Source organism: Emydura macquarii, unplaced genomic scaffold (genome assembly GCF_026122565.2).
Source record: "Emydura macquarii macquarii isolate MOO-44397 ecotype Brisbane River unplaced genomic scaffold, CSIRO-AGI_Emac_v2 contig_75, whole genome shotgun sequence".
NCBI classification, from domain to species: Eukaryota; Metazoa; Chordata; order Testudines; family Chelidae; genus Emydura; species Emydura macquarii.
This window is the reverse complement of record NW_027130212.1, coordinates 12549645-12565668: the sequence shown is the minus strand read 5'-3', so window position 1 is coordinate 12565668 and position 16024 is coordinate 12549645. Positions and strand designations below refer to the sequence as shown.

The 16024-nt window shown below is 38.4% G+C and overlaps 1 protein-coding gene across 2 annotated transcripts in view; it reads right to left on the bottom strand.

Annotated features, from left to right (window-relative positions):
* Positions 1-16024, bottom strand: part of CADM2 (cell adhesion molecule 2) — a 908788-nt gene that overhangs the window by 126844 nt on the left and 765920 nt on the right. For both annotated transcript variants that reach the window (XM_067543384.1, XM_067543391.1), the window contains one exon: positions 12352-12522. In XM_067543384.1, the coding sequence (XP_067399485.1) occupies positions 12352-12522 (171 nt within the window). The remainder of the gene's footprint in view (positions 1-12351; positions 12523-16024) is intronic.

Below are 16024 nucleotides of genomic sequence, written 5' to 3'. Positions count from 1 at the left end.
CCTTTGCCATGGCCCTTTGTTCCATTTGGAGTGGGGATAGCAGGAGTTCCCTCCTCTCTCATAGAGGCATGGACAGTAGCCTTGGGCTCCCATCTCTCTCCTCCATGAGTAGCATCAGGAATCCCATTCTCCTCACAAGCAGCAACAGGCTCCCCAGTAACAACCCCAATATTTGGAGTATATCTGCTTGGCTGCGTTGCCTGGGCCCACTTCATGTTTCTCCCCCTGTCATCCTCCATTGTGGTGGTGTCAGTGAGGGCCTGCAGAGCAGGGCATCTCGTTCTTAACATCCCATAGAAATGAATAGGGCACTTCCTCTCAGAACTCTTGCTTAGGCTGCCTGCAGACTCAACATCACTGCCTTAGTTACACTTTTAAGATTTTCTTCGAGACTATGAGGGCTAGAAAATTACTTTGTAAAAAATGAAGCTGAAATTGTGACAATCACATGACTCCAGTAGCTGGGACCCTAGACACAGGATTATAGCATGTATGCCTTAATCCAGCCCTGCTCAACTCATTTTCTAATCGGTTTATAATTTATTAATTTTTGTGTAGTTTAATAACAGTTATCATCTGTGTATAAGAGTTTATATCAGTGTGAGTTAATCAACTACATACCCAATTTTTAAATAGATTTATTTGAATTATAAACTACAAACAATATATCTGTACTTGATGGTTTTATTTTATCATTTAAAAACTCCTGAATATTGGAAAGCTTTAATAAAATACTCAGATTTTTTATCATTTATTGTATCAGTGAATAACAAAAACTCAGATACCATCATTTTAAAAAAAGGTTATGAAAAGATAACAGTTCAGCAATAAACGTTTATCACCACCTAGTAATAAATAACTGCCAGAGTATTTCATGAGAGACTAATTCATTTATTTTTCTTCCTGATTTTATCTCTTAAAAAAAAAGTCTGAAATTTATTTTCATTTCAGTCGTCTACATTTTTTATGGTGCCCCTATTCTATTCTTTTGTTGGAACATAATTTCCAAACAGGAAGAAGAAATATGCAACTACCTTTGAAGATGATGTTTCAGCTATTTTATTGCTCAATTAGTATAGCAGTAAGCATGGGATAAGCTTAAAAAATCTTTTTGAGAGACCAAACGTAAATTATTAACTTCAGATCTTGATGGTCTCTCCTGTTAGAGGCAATCACAAAATATTAATGAAAACATTGTACTTCTATGCAATCTTATCTATATTTCTAAATAATCCAGGTAATTATATTCTGAAGAACAGAATTCTTAAATAAATTTCAGGGACAAACCACTCTGGTATGTACAATATCAACAGCAAAACCCATGTCCCAAGTGAGATCTGAAGAATGAATGGGGAGTGTTCCATTCAGCTCCGTGAAAGTACTCACCATTTTTTAATAGATTAAATTTACTAGCTGCTGGTATCCTGCAGCTGTGAGTCAGTACTCCCTAAAACTGCACTTCCTTTGTAAATGACAAGTAGCACTGCTTTTGACAGTGCCAATTTAGTCCAACAGAATACATTGCAGAGCAATTTTACAATTTTACAATTTCAAAACTAAATGGGCCATTGTGGGATTTCACAATATAAATACTTGGTTAATTGCCCTATTACATCCATGAAGAGGCAACATGCAAAAAGGATTCATCTCATCAGCTTCAATTCTGGAAAAAGGAAATAAAGCTAGTTAACAAGAAAATTTTTCATTTTTTGCTGTTTGGACTCTCATAGGAACTACAAAACAGAAGCAGAGGGTCAACCTGGGTTAGTGCTAAAAGACATTCAGACCTGACAGATTACAAAAACTCTGTCACCTTTTGAAACCACAGACTAACTCGTTTGTATATATAGGTTTCCTGATTGAACCTTGTAATAACTCTCTCATTTCTTTTCTTAGTTAATAAATCCTTAGATTCTTTACTATAGGATTGGCTACAAGCATTGTCTTTGGTGTGACATCGAAATTATAAATTGAGCTGGGGTAAGTGACTGGTCCCTTGGTACTAGGTGCAATCTGAATATTTTATGATTTTTGATGTATAGCAACCATCTATCACTAAATCCAGCTTGTCTGATTGGCAAGATAGACTGGAACGCCCCAGGGAACTGTCTGTTACTCCATGGTAAGAATGCTATAGTGCTTTAGGAGTTCACACTTGTTCCTAGGTTGGTCTAATAATGTAATTATAGAACATACAACCAGTTTGTGTTCTCTGCCCTGCTTCTTGACAGTCTGCCTTGATGGCACTAATGGTCGTGAGCCACTCCAAACAGCATGACAATATTATGTTGGGGAAGGGTCAACACAGGGAAATCATGCCTAACCAATTATTTAGAATTCTTTGTGGAGGTCAACAAACATTTGGACAAGGATGATCCAGTTGATATAGTGAACTTGATATAATTCTGGTCATCCCATATCAAAAGAAATACATTAGAATTGGAAAAGTTGCAGAGAATGGCAACAACAATTATTAGGGGTATGGAACAACTTTCATATGAGGAGACACTGAAAAGACTGGGGCTGTTCAGCTTAGAAAAGAGATGACTAAGGGGGAGGGTATGATAGAGATCTGTAAAATTGTGAATAGTGTGGAGAAAGTGAATAAGAAAGTGTTATATACCCCTTCACATAACACAAAAAGGATAGGGAGATCCATGGCAATTAGCCAAGATCATCTGGGAAGCAACCCCATGCTTCAGCTGCCAGAAGCTGGGACTGAATGACAGGGAATGGATCCCTTGACAGTTGTCCTGTTCTGTTCATTCCTTCAGAGGCATCTGGCACTGGCCACTGCCAGAAGACAGGTACTGGGCTAGGTGGACCATTGGTCTGACTCAGTATGGGTCAGTTCTCATGTGGACACAGGTTTCACTGCAGATGGGCTAAATGCTCTGTTCTGTTTTGAGGGAAAAACCGGTGCCAGTCTATCACATATGGGACCATTTTGCTCATCTTGAAGAACATACATTACAGTGGGTGAAAATATTTGCTTTTCAGGAAATCTATTATTCTAATCTTCTGGGTACTTCAGTAAGTTAGCTGTGTCTAGGCTCAGACAGATCTCTGACAATATTAAATATGTGACTGGTGGTTTAGTCCTTAAAGATGAGATTTCTTTCTTTCTATTTTTTTCTATTTCCGTTTCTCCCCCACATCTTTCTACAATTGATCCTTCCCCCTGCTCATCTAGATAGAACGTCGTTCAATTGCCTGACTGACTCACTCTTATCAAATTCCACCCCAAGACCAACAGTGCGCCTCTTGTGCCTATGTCAATTAACTCACTCTTCTAAAAAATAATTAATATTACTCCCTGAGCCTGCCAGTTTCAATATTTTCAATCACTCACCCCCAGACTTGCCTTTTTGTCTTATTTGACTCTGTCCTAAGTACAGATGACACCTGCATGGAATACTTTGCCCACAGCCATTATTTGTATTTCTATGCAGAACGTACTAATCTATGAACCATTTTGTGACATTTTTGCATAAAAAATGTTAGAGAAAAATAAATGATGTTGCATTATATTTCACTTGTAAACCAAATGTGAATATCAGCCTCCAGATGGCAAAGGTTAGGATTGTACATTAACCCTTTGAACCAGATAGCCCCTTTGAAAGATGAAAGTTTGGCATCTAATCATCCCACAAGTTTTTGAATTATTTTACATTTAAATCATGGATTTCTTATTTTCATCCATCATTAACCTAATTGATCTCATTTAAACATGCAAATTAGGGCACTGAACTTTTACGTTCACAGATATTATTCTTTACTCTAAGTAAATTCTGTGTTTCATTTCTTTCAATGGTTCATTAATCTGAAAAGCTTAAACAAGATAATTTTGCTTATTAACAGTGTTTACATAATAATTGAGCTAAATAATTAAATATAAAATTATTATTCAAAATTCAATATGAATAGGTGATTAAATACATATAGAAGCAGGATTTTAGCATTCATATTCTTATTATGACTTTTTAGACATACCTGGCATAAACAAACAAATGCGAAAATATCCCTTTCTGTAATTTAGAATTCAGTTTCTTATTCTCTGAATAACAAAAACAATAAACCCACAACTGAAGTAGTATCACTGACTGGGGTCATCTAAAATGCTTAAAATCCACTCTTAATTTGTTCACATTTTCCCACAGACATTACTATTATTTGGTTCGGTGTATCTAACTTAATTATTTTTTTTAGAGGTAGAAGACTCCAACATTCAGCTATGCATAATTCAGTTATGCATAATTGCTTTTAAGCATGTAATTTATTTCAGGTGGAAATTAAAAATTGACTAAGATATTTTGTTGCACAAAAATCACAAAATCAGACAAGTAAAATAATGGGCCAGATCTTCAGCTGGTATAAACTGGTGCAGGCCTATGGACTTCAGTGGCACCAGTCTGATTTATACTACCTGAGATTCTAGCTCGATATTATTTCCAGAGAGGCCTAAATTAGTTCATACAGTAGTGCTAACAATGGTAATGTATGTTTTCCATTGTGGCATAGGTACATGGTGTGACAGACAGACAAACACTGCACTGCACTGGTTTTTACATAGTTGTTCCAATGCATTGTTTGTAATTTGCTTATCTATTGTCTTTACAGTTCATTTTTTTCTGATTCAAAAGCAAGACACACATTTCCTAAAGAATAGCCCACAACCTTTTAGAATAATTATCTAACCCTAAAGAAGGACCCTGATACTCAATGTAAAATCATTTAGCAATAATTAGAAATGAAGAAATTGTTAGCGTAGCACAAAACCTTTATAATAAAAGCCCCCACAAGAAGGTTAGCTGATGACTGCAAGCTTGTCAAACTGATATTCATTGCAGATCTGTGTGACTGCCAATTAAGAATTTATGCAAAATTGCATCAGCAGACATTTTTTTTTACATAATACATACTTAACACATTAGTGCTGTCATTTGGGAAGTATGCGCAGCTTATGAGATATGCTGCAGAATCTTTCATTGTGTCTTGTGGTATTGGTCAAATTACTACTGCCCTTGTAGAATCACTATGATTATGTCTGAAGTTTGAATAGATTTGATTTCATTTTAAAGCGTCAAATGCAGCATCCTGGCTGGGCCTAATGCTTTGGTGGAGAGAGTCAAAACGTGCCGCCTCAGGCAGTGCAAGCAAGGGCTTACAGGTACATGGTACAATACAGTAAACCATGGCAGCACCAGACAAATTTCTGAATCTGTGATCAATTAATAACAGAACAGAAGAAGGTTCTCTCAGCGTGAGCACAGACAAGTAATAAAACTAAATGTTTCTCTGAGATTTATTTTGGTGTATTTTTATAGTTTATAAAAAGACTCCCGAACAGTCAGTGGCAGCTAGTCTAACAACAAACTTCGGAGAATGCCGCAGAGAATATTATTCTATACTAGGTTTATCATTGACAGTGGGGGTCAGTGGAAAAATTCACTTGGCAAGAATATCATGCCACCACTAACCCCCATTGGTTACTAGAACTAGATGGGCTAGTTACTAGAACTAGATTATGGTCAAACCCTTTAGCATGACAACAGCAGTAAGACTGCCCTGCAGCAAAGCAGCATGACGGATGGATTAGACTCAAGTCAGAGAGGATATAAATTAGTGATGGGTAAATCTCAAAAGATTGGAGGGGTTGGTTCAGATAATCACCCAAAATTCTGGATGTATTCCCGAACTTTATCTACCTTTTCTTAATATCTGTAGTCTGCAAAATAGGGCTGGAAATCTCATGAAAACAGGCACACCCTCAAGATTTCAAGTGCTGATCATTCTCTGTTTCTCAAGATATCCTGCTTCTGGTCAGGCTATAAACTCCACAAGAACAGGCAATACTGTAGTTCTGCACCTGGCCATAACAAAGAGAGCAGATGTGCTCAAAAATAGTATTCTAAGAATAATTAACTGAAGTTTTTGAACCTCAAGTCTCAGGTTCATTTCAAGTATTGAATCATGATTCTGCTTGGTTTGATTTTATCTGACCTGGTTTGCCCCATCCCAGTAATAAATTATAAGATTTGGGAGGAAAAATGTAAAATATATATTGATATTAATGATATTAAATGGTAATATTGATTTTAGTTTTGACAACTTGTTGTCCAATGAAGTTGCTGAATAAAACTGGTGTGTGTGTTTGTAGAGATTTCTTTACTAATTCTCTCTGTGAACTCAGAGTGTCTGTCTTACATAGTCCCATCATTCTGGGCAGATGTAGTTTCACCACATCATTCCACAAGTTACCAATAAAACTCTGTCTATCATTCAGTTATTCAAACATCTTCTCTTTCTTCTCTGCTCTTTACCTGAATGAAGTTACAACTCTGAAAAGTTACATGTTTGCAACAAGCAGGGTGTTAATTTCAATCATAATCATAGAATGGAAAAACTCAAAAAAGAGGAAAGTAATGGCCAAAAATATTTATCATCATTATTTATTTCTGAGCACTGATGGTGCTATGCGAGACATAAAAAGTCAACCCTTTCACCAAAAAATGTATAATTGAAAGAGGAGTTTACAATGGCAAGACATGTCTACATGGGAATGTTAAATCAGATTAGTTAGTTCAATCTAAGTATGCTGAATTAACTATGTTGTACTGAAGTGTATCCACAGCACTGTTATATCAGTTTAAAGTACTTTCTTTGTTAATTGTTGTGTCCACACAGCTCATATTTCTTCAAATGAAATATGTAGCATTCTGGACAGCTATCTTATGGTGTCATGTCATGCTGCTCAGCTCTATGCATTCTGAGATTTTTCTTGTGATGCACTGTGGGGTGCCTATGGAACCAACAGGAATTCTGGGATTTAGGGTCAAACAAACTCCCATGATGTTCTCCTGGAATCCCATAATTCATCTGTATTTTGCCAGTGGCATTTTCTAACTGCTGTCAAACATTATGAAGGACACACTGCTGACCTCCGTGATCATGACAGTTATTTACACAAATAGGATGATGCACATAAACTGGCAATTGTGCAGCTGGGGGGCTTAGTTTGGCAGTCTTGGAGGCCTTTGGATGCTGTGATGATAAAGCTACAGGTAGAGAAGAAGCAGGATGATGAAATTGAGCAATTATTTCTGCGGGGTATTTATCTGGAGCACCTTTACTTAGTGGAGTGCCACTTCTGGGCTCAGTCAGCTAGCAGTGTCTGGAGGGACAGAATAGGGATGCAGAACTGGGATGACCGGGAGTGGTAGCAGAAAGTTACCTTCCCAGAGATCTAGGTGGAGTTCACCCGAGAGCAATGAGAGAACACCAAAATGAAGGCTCCTCTCAGCATGGAGAAGAGTGTGACCATCACCACCTGGAAGCTATCTGCCTCTGACTGCTCACGGTCAGTAGCTAACCAGTTTGATGTTCTAACATTAACTATTAGGGGTGTTGTTATGGAGATACGAAATGCTATTCAGAGGGTGCGGCCATGCCAGGCCATAAAGCTTGGCAAAGCACAGGAAGTTATGGATACTTTTGCATGGATGATATTTCCAAACTATGTAGGAGCTATTGATATGTCTATTTTTTGCCCTCCACCCCCACAACGACAAAGACTTTATAAACAGGAAGGGGTATTTTCCCACGGTGCTGCAAGGCTTGACGGGTCACCATGGAACATTCACCAATATTAATGTGAGGTGGTCTGGAAAAGTCTATGATTCCAGCATCTTTAGCAGTTCAGGCCTGTTTTCTGGAATTAGCAAGGGAACTTTTGCTCTCCAGATCACTATGGACATAGATGAAGTCATGATTCCTCCTATCATTCTCAAAGATCCAGCTTCCCCTCTGCTTCACTGGCTTATGAAGTCTTTTACTGGAAACTTGGACAAGGGGAAAGAATAGTTTAATTATAAGGTGAGTAGCTGCAGAATGACAGTGGAGAACATATTTGGAATACTGAAGAAAAGGCAAAGTGCCTTATGAGAATGGATAGATACTTCTCATCATTATATGTGTTGTGCGATAACTGCTTGCTGTATTTTGCACAGCATCTGTAACAGCAATGCACAGAGCCTCACCAATGGGTGAGAGAAGGAGCAGGAAAGGCTTTCTGAACATTACTGACAGCTGGAGAAGTTGTCTCAGAAAAATGCCTCAAGTGTCAGGGAGGCATTGTGCTCCTACTTTGAGGCCAGGAGGGAGTTTTGGATAACGAGCATATTCTAAGCAAGGAAATGACTTGTGTATTGATTTTATTAGGATTTGATACTGGGGGGGTGGAGGCAATGTTATAGGGAGAGCTTATCCTCAGTGAATTTTTTCAGCCAAGTTGTACGAAATCTTTTGTATCGAGTTAACAAACAACATAGGTAATGAATAACACTACTTGAATTAAAAAGAGTTAAAAAAACATAGTAACACTTAAGACCAATGGAACTTTTGCATGTCCAGACTATTGCTCACAAATTCCTGACTTTGGGGTGCTTGAAACTGTTCTCCTTTTCCAACCCTAGGAGGGCTGACTGGTGTGGGAAGGGCTTGCAATTTGGTAGATTGAAAGGTAGGTCCTAGTATGGTGTGTACTCCACAATTTGCAGGACAGGGCTAGTTAAGGAGCTGTGTATGCCCTTTGCAACAAAATATGCTCTACCACAGCTATTTACTTCTGCATCTTGTGCATCAAGTTCCTTTCCAGGGCCATTGACTCCCTTTTGAACCTATGGGACTGCTCCAGTAAGCCATCCCTCTACCCTTCTGCCTTGGTGGTCCTCTGCTGGGATGCAGTCACGAGTTTCCTAAACATCTCTCTTGTATTTTTTCATTTCCATCAGAAGTTTGATAGATTTTCAGTGAGTGGTAAAGCCCCTATATGTAGGATGTAGCATTGCAAGTGCTAAAGGAAATCAGGAAAAGCATATTTATATTTTTATTGCCTTAGTCCTGGTCTCTATGCCAACAATGCTAAAATGTTGCTTTCCCATAACTTTGGAATGCCATTCTCATCTTCTTTTCCCACTCTGGAGTTTGCTTCAAGACAGTAACATCTTTTCCAAATTACTTCCTTCTTGTATATATATGATCCCTAGGCCACTGCCGGGTTGGTGTGGAGCTGTGAAGCAGGTGAGGAGGCGGGGAGAGCAGCAAGGGGCAGGTTAGTAATTACATGTGCACCTCTGCAGGCTATCCTCACGTTGGAGGATGTTACCCTGAGGCAAGTCTCCGGGAGACATAGGAGTATCTTGCTTAAAAAGACAATTGTCAAACCAGGAAGACATGCAGAGCTTCTATCTACAAGGATGACACACTCCCAGCTACTGTAGGAGTGGAATGGAAACTAGCTATATGGGCAACCCTGAAAGGCTGCACTGCTTTGCAATATATGTGCCAAAAGAAAGCACTACTTTTGCCCTATATTCTCTTTTATAACATCTATAAAGTAGCACAAGTACACTGCAAAATAAATCAACATTTTTCTGGTTTGAACAAAAAAGGTTGAGGAAATTTCTTAAATATCCTTGCAATCTCTATGCATTTTGGAATACCTCTGTAGCCTGATTTTGGCCATTTACTTCATAAAAACGTAATTGTACCTAAATCTCGGTACATTGCTACAACTGTGGCGCACAATACATTTTCTGCTGCTTTTTCCACTTATGCATCTGCCACTATAGTAAACATACCTGACACATGTTGTGTTTGATATTTTAATTCCTGCAGTGCCAACATCGTCAGTGGGGAGTGATGGGGACCACAGTGGACAGGGAGGAACAGCAAGCAGCAAGCAGCTTGGTAATGAGGGTGGGGAGCAGCATGTGTGGCTGATGCCTGTGGGTTTTGCTACTTTAGAGAAATACATTTTTATAGAGTTAAATCTCCCCTGTGGTTGGCACTTTGAGCATATGGTGTGGGGGGAGATGTTTAAAAGTTGAGCAGGCAGAAAGAGACTCCTAGCTCTTCCTAACTTGATGGCAGATTGCTAGGTCACAGAAAAATAATGTTTAAATCCCCTTACCTAGTTGTATTATAATACAGGTATGTTCCTAGGAGAGCTCCCATTTGCAGCATTTTCTGACCGGTTGCTGGTAGAACTCTCCCGCAGAGAAGTTTCAATCTGGCAGTATGCATGAGGTTCTTATGTAATCTCTCAGTCTGCCATGTCAGACTGTTCTTGGCCACTTGGAAAAATCTCCTTCTGGACCAACCCCTTGCTATAGGAGGGATCTAAGGCACTTGCTATGAATCTTGAGAGCTTGCTGCAATGTCTTGGATACTTTGGGGAAAACTATCTCAACATCGCAATCACTTACGAACCAGTAAGATTGTCTTCCAGGGACCTCAGTAGTGGGCCTACAGGTGGCTCCATAGTCCAATCCTAAATCCACATGTCTTGTCACAATAAGGACAGGTATTTCCAGGAGGGACAGGCACAGTGTTGTTGCACTGAATGTTCTGATGTTCTTTCCGCCTGTTCCTCTTTTCCTTTTCTACCTGTCAACGAGCTGTTTCGAAGTGTTGAGATCCCTCCAACAGAGCCTTCCTCTATTTTGAATGGTCCTGAGGGAGGTACTCCCAAGTTTTGATGTCAATGTTGCACCTCTTCATGTTTGCCTTCAAGGTGTCTTTGAAGCGCTTTCTTTGCCCTCCACAACTTTGCTGATTTTCTTTCAGCTGTGAGAAAAGGATTCTCTTGGGGAGGTGGGAATCAGCCATGTGAACTACATGAACTATCCAGCGAAGTTGGCTTTGGATAATCATGGCCTCAATGCTGGTAAAATCTGATTCAGCCAAGACGTTTGTATGTCTATCCTCCCAGCTGATCTGAAGGATCTTTCGAAGGCACCATTGGTGGTATTTTTCCAAGCTCATGAGATATCTTCTCATGGTCCAGGTTTCCAAGCTGTACAGCAGAGTTGAAATAACAATGGCACGGTAGACCAGGAGCTTCGGTCAAGACGCTAGTGCATGACTTCTTTTAGCATAGGGATGTTATCACACGCCAACAAACACATGGTCCTTGACAGATAAGGGATCTGAGTCCAGTGGCATGGAATCCAAGATAAATGGAGACCCTTAATTTGCTGCAGCCTTCATCCACCTTCACAGCCGCTGGGAAAAGGATTCCACTTTTCTTCTGCCTGGTCTGCCATTGAGATCTTCTTGGATTGCTCTTAGTCAGAAACATCCCCCTCAACCTTGCCACCGGGGTGACCCTGCCAAGAGCATGAAGTTCCAGATGGCCTTGCTCTCAGAGTCATTGGAACACACAACCCTCTCCACCACTATGAGGTGACAATCCCTGGAGAAGGGAAAACTATCTACCACATCATTCTTGGGTGCAGTGATGACCTCGCCTGCAAAAAATGTAGTCCAGGTGCTCATGATGTGCGTTCCTCTGCTTTGGCCTGGCACTGGGACCAGCTTTGGGATTGCCTTCTCACTTTCATTTGCTCTGACAGTATACTGTAGACGTCTACGTTCCAGAGACTCTTCTCCAGATGGGACTGGAGCTCTGCAGGGGGTTGTGAACTCACCACTACCTAGTATCAAAAAGGGACGCACCTGGTTGCTTGCCAACATTTAATTAGAGAGAGGCTATCTGGTCAAGATGACTCCAGAGCAGTGGAGGGCATACAAGTATAGATACAGGCTGAGCTAGGTGTGAAGCAATACAGTGTGAGATAGCACTGGGAGAACTGCCAGAAGCAGAGTGATTAGGAATGCACTCACATAAACCTTAAAGCACAGACATTCACTGCAAAGAAAAGTTACTTTTACTCCAAACAAGATTAATTACTGCAACCTAAGGTGCCAATTTCTTTTAAATTGTTTATTAGTGCAAGGCACTTTAATGAGAACAAATTAAAGTTATTCCCATGCAGACAAGCCCCAAGAATAACTACCAAGGCTCTTCTCTCTTGGGTTCTGACATAATGAACATCATACAAAGCTGTGTTAATAGGGCACAAAGTTGCTGATTTAATCTCTGCTGCTAACATCACTTCACATTTCTATGGCACTGTCAAACAAAATAGGGATTACTACATAAAACTATGGTCTTGATTTTAAAAAAATATCTGAGAAAACCAATGAAATTATTATCATCCACAAAACACTTGTCCTCTCTCCTCCTCTGCCAAAAAAACTAAGGCAGTTCTTACTCTATGAAAACTCTCATTGACTTGCTAAGAGAATTGCAGGATAGAGCTATAAGGGAAGGATTCGTATATATTTGAAGTCATTAAGAAATTAAGTTTCATGTCATGTCATATCTATTAAATGTCTAGTGACAGAACACTTACACGCAAAACCAGAAAATGTAAAAGTATGTGTGTGTATATACATACATACATACATACATACATATATATATATATATTATATATTACTTACAGTGTATTTCTAAAACCTGCATTGCTATCTGAGGTGTGGAGTTTAGGGACTCATGGTCTACTCGGCAACTTACAACAGCACCGTCATCACTCCGATCCACTCGGAAATCCAGTGTGCTGCTAACAGTGAATGTTCTGCGATTTGCATCTTCTTCTTTTAAATATTTAACATCTGCAAGAACAAAAACCAGTTTTAGCTTAATGATTTTCAGGGAGCACAATGCAATAGTAAAAGGCCCTGGTACATATCAAACTCATTTTTAAACTTTTCCCCTCGTTGCTTAAAACCCCCCCAGTTTTATAGCCAGACATTCCATTATTTGTCTGACAAAAGAACCAATACTGCCATTATCAAATACACACATAAGAAAAGCAATTTCAAAATCAACTGATGAGAACTGGGACAAGAGCTTTAGCTGTTGGGATAGATAGGAAAAGCTGCATTGCAAGGATGTCATGCCGAAAGAAAATGCACGCTATCTACATAGTCTGAAGACATATAGAAAGGTCCATGTTGAAGAGGATGCCCATCTTATCGGCCTGAGTTAAAGGCTGCCATAAACTAAACCAAAATCAACTAAAAGTCAGGAATGTCTTGCCTCTCCTCATTATCTTTAATATTTACATCCCAATTTGAAATAAGCTTTCCCTAATATATACTAGAGAAACACACAGTTTTGGGGGTTTTTTTTAAATCCCCTTAAGTATTAGTAGTGCTACTTACAGTAAAATTTTCGAAGTCTATGTATCTAATCTTTTATAGATATCTGATACAAGGATATTGTAAAGGTATGTGACTTTTGATTTAAATAAATATGGACAGATTAAGACTGCAAGTGCTTTATTTATTTTTTATGAACTGGTTCATCTGTGGGTTATTCAGGATTAACCTCGGCTATGAATTAAATCTAAAACCATAGTTGAAACATCAACACCATTGTTCAGATTTAAAACATCTCATTCTAATCATTATAATTTGCAGGCAAGCCACATCCACTTTTGAAACAAAATTCCTTCATGCCCCATCCTTTCTCCTACAGTTTTGCTATATTCAATTTGCCTCTTGTTCTTAAGCAGCCCTACTTTAATGGTCTCTTTTGTTCAGTTTGGGCCCATCCCTCTAAGGGTATGTCTCCACTGTACCTGAGAGTGTGCCTCCGAGTTGGGATAGACCAACTCGCACTAGTATGGTAAAAACAGCAGTGTGGATGCTGCCACTTGGCCTGGAAATTGGGCTCTCGAGCCCACCTGACCTTATACACTTGAAAGCCCAAGCTCCAGCCTGAATCACAATGCCCACGCAGTCATTTTTAGTGTGCTAGCTCAAGCCCCGCTAGAGTGAGTTTGTCTAGTTCGGCTGGGTTGTTCGCTTCCAGCTGTCGTGTAGACATACTCTAAGGTGATGGGCACCTTCAACTTCAATTGACTTCATAGAGTTGCAAACTCTCAGCTTCTCTCTATAGTGGGCAGGGCTGGGCCTTTTATTGAAAGAACCTTTTTGTGTGATGCATAAATGAGAGCAGAACAGAAGAACCAAGAGATGAGGTGTTTAATTTTAAAAGTTATTATGTACAGAAGTTAATGTAAGAGCCACTTATAAACTTTTTGGATTAGTTGTAGTCTGTACACAACTATTTATTCTGCTCATTGATTTTGTTTATTTCAGCAAAACAACAACCTGGCCAAATTGATTTGTCCTAATGAAGGCCTAAAATGAATTTTTGTAAAGGAATATACTACTGAGATTGCATGTGTCCTCTATTTCCTAATCAAAGGAAAGGAAAATGCAAGAGGTTTCAGATTTACAAATCCCATTAGAGACAGGAAGATGACCTAAATAAAATTTCCATGAAAAGTCAATTTTAAAAAGCAGATCTAAAATGTCATAAGCTACATCTTTTTAGATTAAAAATGTCTATGGAATCAGAAAGATGGGCTTTTTCACTCACTCCAGATAATGTAAGAATCCAGGTAGTTAAGTAATTCTGATTTTTGCCTCAGAAATAATTGTCTTTCTCACCCAGGCATTTTTCTTCCTGTTGGTTGCTAAGCATTAAGCAGATTTCAATTTTTGCTGAAGTGACTATCATGATTTATGGATCAGAAAGCTGAGGGAAATATTGACCATGGCTAAAGTAAGGTTATTACATTCATAAAGGAAGAAAATATCTTAGCTTAGATTTAAAAAGTGCCTAAAGTTTGGGTCCTAAGTTTAACATTAAGCACCTGAATAAATAGATTTATTTTCAGAACTATATATAACAGTACATACACTGCGTTATTTTTTCAGTGAAAATTAAGGGTCAAGATTTTCAAGAAACAGGTGTCTAAAAGGCTCCTAAAGAAGTGGTCTCATTTTTCAAAAGTGCAGTGCATCCAGCAGCTCACACTGAAGTGAAGGCTCCCAATGCCTTGGAGCTGTCCTACCTGACGTTAATTACAGCTGCTGGGTGCTCAGCACTTTTGAAAAAAGAGACAACTTCTTTGGGAGCCTTTTAGATGTCTGATTCTTCAAAATCTTGACCCTTAATTTTCACTGAAAAAATAACTCCCGTATGTGCTGTTATATAAACCCTGAATATCTGGATCATCAAAAATATCTATACATTTTTCTATAAATGGTCAACTATGTTTTTGAAGTAACAGATTTTTTTTTCTGAAAATCATATTCATTAGAGGAAGTGAAGCTTAAAGTTTTAAAAAAAAAAAAAGCTCCCCTCTACCCCCCATGCAGACAAACAGCTTTTCACTACAACGAATCAGGATGCAATGTTTTCATATGCACTCTGATTGGTTAACACTTTTTCTTAGCTCCATTTTATTGGTCTCAGAGGAGAAAAACAATAGAATCTTGCTGATTTATCACTCGCTGATTACTTTCAACCAATTACAACCTTATATTATTCTCATCTATGTAAGAGTTATCTACTGAAAATATATTTTTCCATACATTAACTGGGCAAATCTGGTATTTTTGGCTTCCATATATTTTTCACCTAGTTTTGCTTTAACCTTGCATTGTGATCTGAAAAGATTAAATTATACTTTCAGTTGGAGTTTTGTCAAGCCAAAAGGATTAGTACATTTCTGATCTCACTGCACATATTAAAAATTAACAAGTTCATTTTAAATTTACCATTCTCTTGCAAAAATATTAATTTATTTATTTTTACTACACATGAAAAAATAGGAAAATAGTTTGAAAATATTTCTGAAAATTAAAACCACATTCAAGGTTACACTTTCCAAGCAGTGTATAATAAATTATATTACAAAACCTGGTTATTTAAAATAAGTGTTCTGTATTTACTTTCTGATAGATTTGTATCCCTTAATAAGCTGGATTTAGGGATGCTACAGCCAGCTATATTATTGAACAGATAGGAATAAAAAAGGACCAGAAAGCCAAACTTCACATCCCTATGCTAATATGATGCATACATCAGAGGCAGAACATTAAAATATAAGCTATGGAATGCAATGATTCACACTCTGCCTCTCCCATTCTTAACATCCAGTCTGTTAAACAGCTCTCTGTTACCAGATGATGATTCTTTTTTTCTGCTAATATAAATGCAAGCAAAATTTTAAGTTGGCTTTTTCCCCCCCTGCTCCTACTCTGAACTCAATGTATCATTCATATTCTTTTGTGCCATGTATAATATACTGTAACA